The sequence below is a fragment of the Tupaia chinensis genome, unplaced genomic scaffold (genome assembly GCF_000334495.1).
Source record: "Tupaia chinensis unplaced genomic scaffold, TupChi_1.0 Scaffold000037_17, whole genome shotgun sequence".
Taxonomy (NCBI): Eukaryota; Metazoa; Chordata; class Mammalia; order Scandentia; family Tupaiidae; genus Tupaia; species Tupaia belangeri.
In genome coordinates this window covers 2,203-3,745 of record NW_006159475.1, presented here as the reverse complement: position 1 = coordinate 3,745, position 1,543 = coordinate 2,203, and the positions used below count along the sequence as shown (strand labels likewise).

General features: G+C 42.4%; 1 protein-coding gene across 1 annotated transcript in view; it reads left to right on the top strand.

The window, feature by feature from the left end:
* The first annotated feature begins 1,465 nt into the window (after positions 1 to 1,465).
* SPIN4 (spindlin family member 4) overlaps positions 1,466 to 1,543 on the top strand; it is a 763-nt gene continuing 685 nt past the window's right edge. Inside the window, 1 exon segment of the mRNA XM_014587842.1 lies at positions 1,466 to 1,543. This exon segment is cut by the window's right edge and continues 15 nt beyond it. Coding sequence (XP_014443328.1) covers positions 1,466 to 1,543 — 78 coding nt within the window.

Sequence of the window (1,543 nt, the reverse complement as noted above, 5' to 3'; positions counted from 1 at the left end):
ATGTACAGAAAAAATAAAATTTTCTTTTTTTTTTCCTATCTCTACAATATTAGGGCCACAATTTTATTTAGAGAGTCTGCCTTTTTCAAGCATTGTTCTTACCACATGTACAGAGCTCTATATATTCTAAATACTCTGAAAACATGATTTGGTCTTGCACAATAAATCCATATATGATGGTTAAATACTTACATTATTTATTCTTCTGTCATAGACCACTTAGGATAAATAATGGACCATCAAAGGAGTACTATGTACATTAAAACTCCTATTTTCAGAGTATTTAATAACACTGGAAAATGTTATGATATAAATGAAAACAATAAGCTACTAAAGTATAAAATATGCTCCCAATTTTGTAAAATATAAGCACAGGTCTATTAACGAAAGAGGAATTGTTAACATTTTATTAGGAAAAATTAAGGTTAGTTTCATCTTTAATTTCATTGAATTTTAGAAAATCTTAATGGCAATATATTTTCTTTACATTCAGGGGAAAAATTATTACAAAATTACTACCAACAATAATTAGATAGAAAATATAAGGGAGAGATAAAGATGGTGGACTGTACACAGGCTTTTTCTTCTCTGGTCTCAAATACCTTAAATTAAAAAAAAATAATTTGTACATACGTACATACATTCTTATATATAAAATTAAAATTCTTGGAAGAGAGAAGAAAGCAGATGGAGAGGCTGTGGAGAAGGCTGGTGGGCAGCAGAAGGCCAGAGAGGAGAGAAGTGCCTGCCTGTCTGACTCCAGTTTAAGAAAAACGGTCAGGAGTCACAAGAGGAAATTAAGAGAGAGTGCGCTTGTGTAAATACGGATTGAGCACGGGCAGGCGCGCCAACCCTCGAGTCAAAGGCCGGATGGCAAGCACCGCAGGATGGGCGGGGCCCAGACGCAGGAGGGCTCATAGGGGGTGGGTTCCCGAAGCTGCTGAAACCGCCCCCGGTAGAGCAAGGCCCAGATGCCTAGCACTGCGAAACTCAGGCCACACGGACTCCTCAGAGATATTCCACCGCCTGCTTTTTTTGCTGCTGCAGCCATTCCTCTTTTCCCTTCCCTACCTTCCCCATCGTCTCTTCTGTCACCGTGCCACAGCCAAAGCCACAGCAGCATCTGCAAGAACAGTTAAGTGGCCTATTCGGGGACTTGGGGCTGGGAATCCGGGCAGGCTCAGGGTGCAGACAGCACTCGCGAGTCCGCCATCACTTTCGGCAGCGTCGTTGCAATCACCCCTCCGGACGGGAAAGGAAAGCACCATTAAGAGTCACACTGTCCAGTACCCATGGTCAAAATTAGAGCGTTTCTGCTCAGTCCTGGTGAGAGCCTTGCGCTTGGAGAAGAAAGGACTGACCGGGTCTCTTGGACCACAAAAATATACCTCATATTGCCTAGTGTTGACATATTGTCAGCTTAAGCAAGTGGCAGCTTTGCCTAACCCCCCTTAAGCCTTGGGTCATGTCTCCAACTATGCCTCAGATGGGTATAGATGGCGTGTCTGCATACCTGATGAAGAAAAGACACACCCACAGGAAA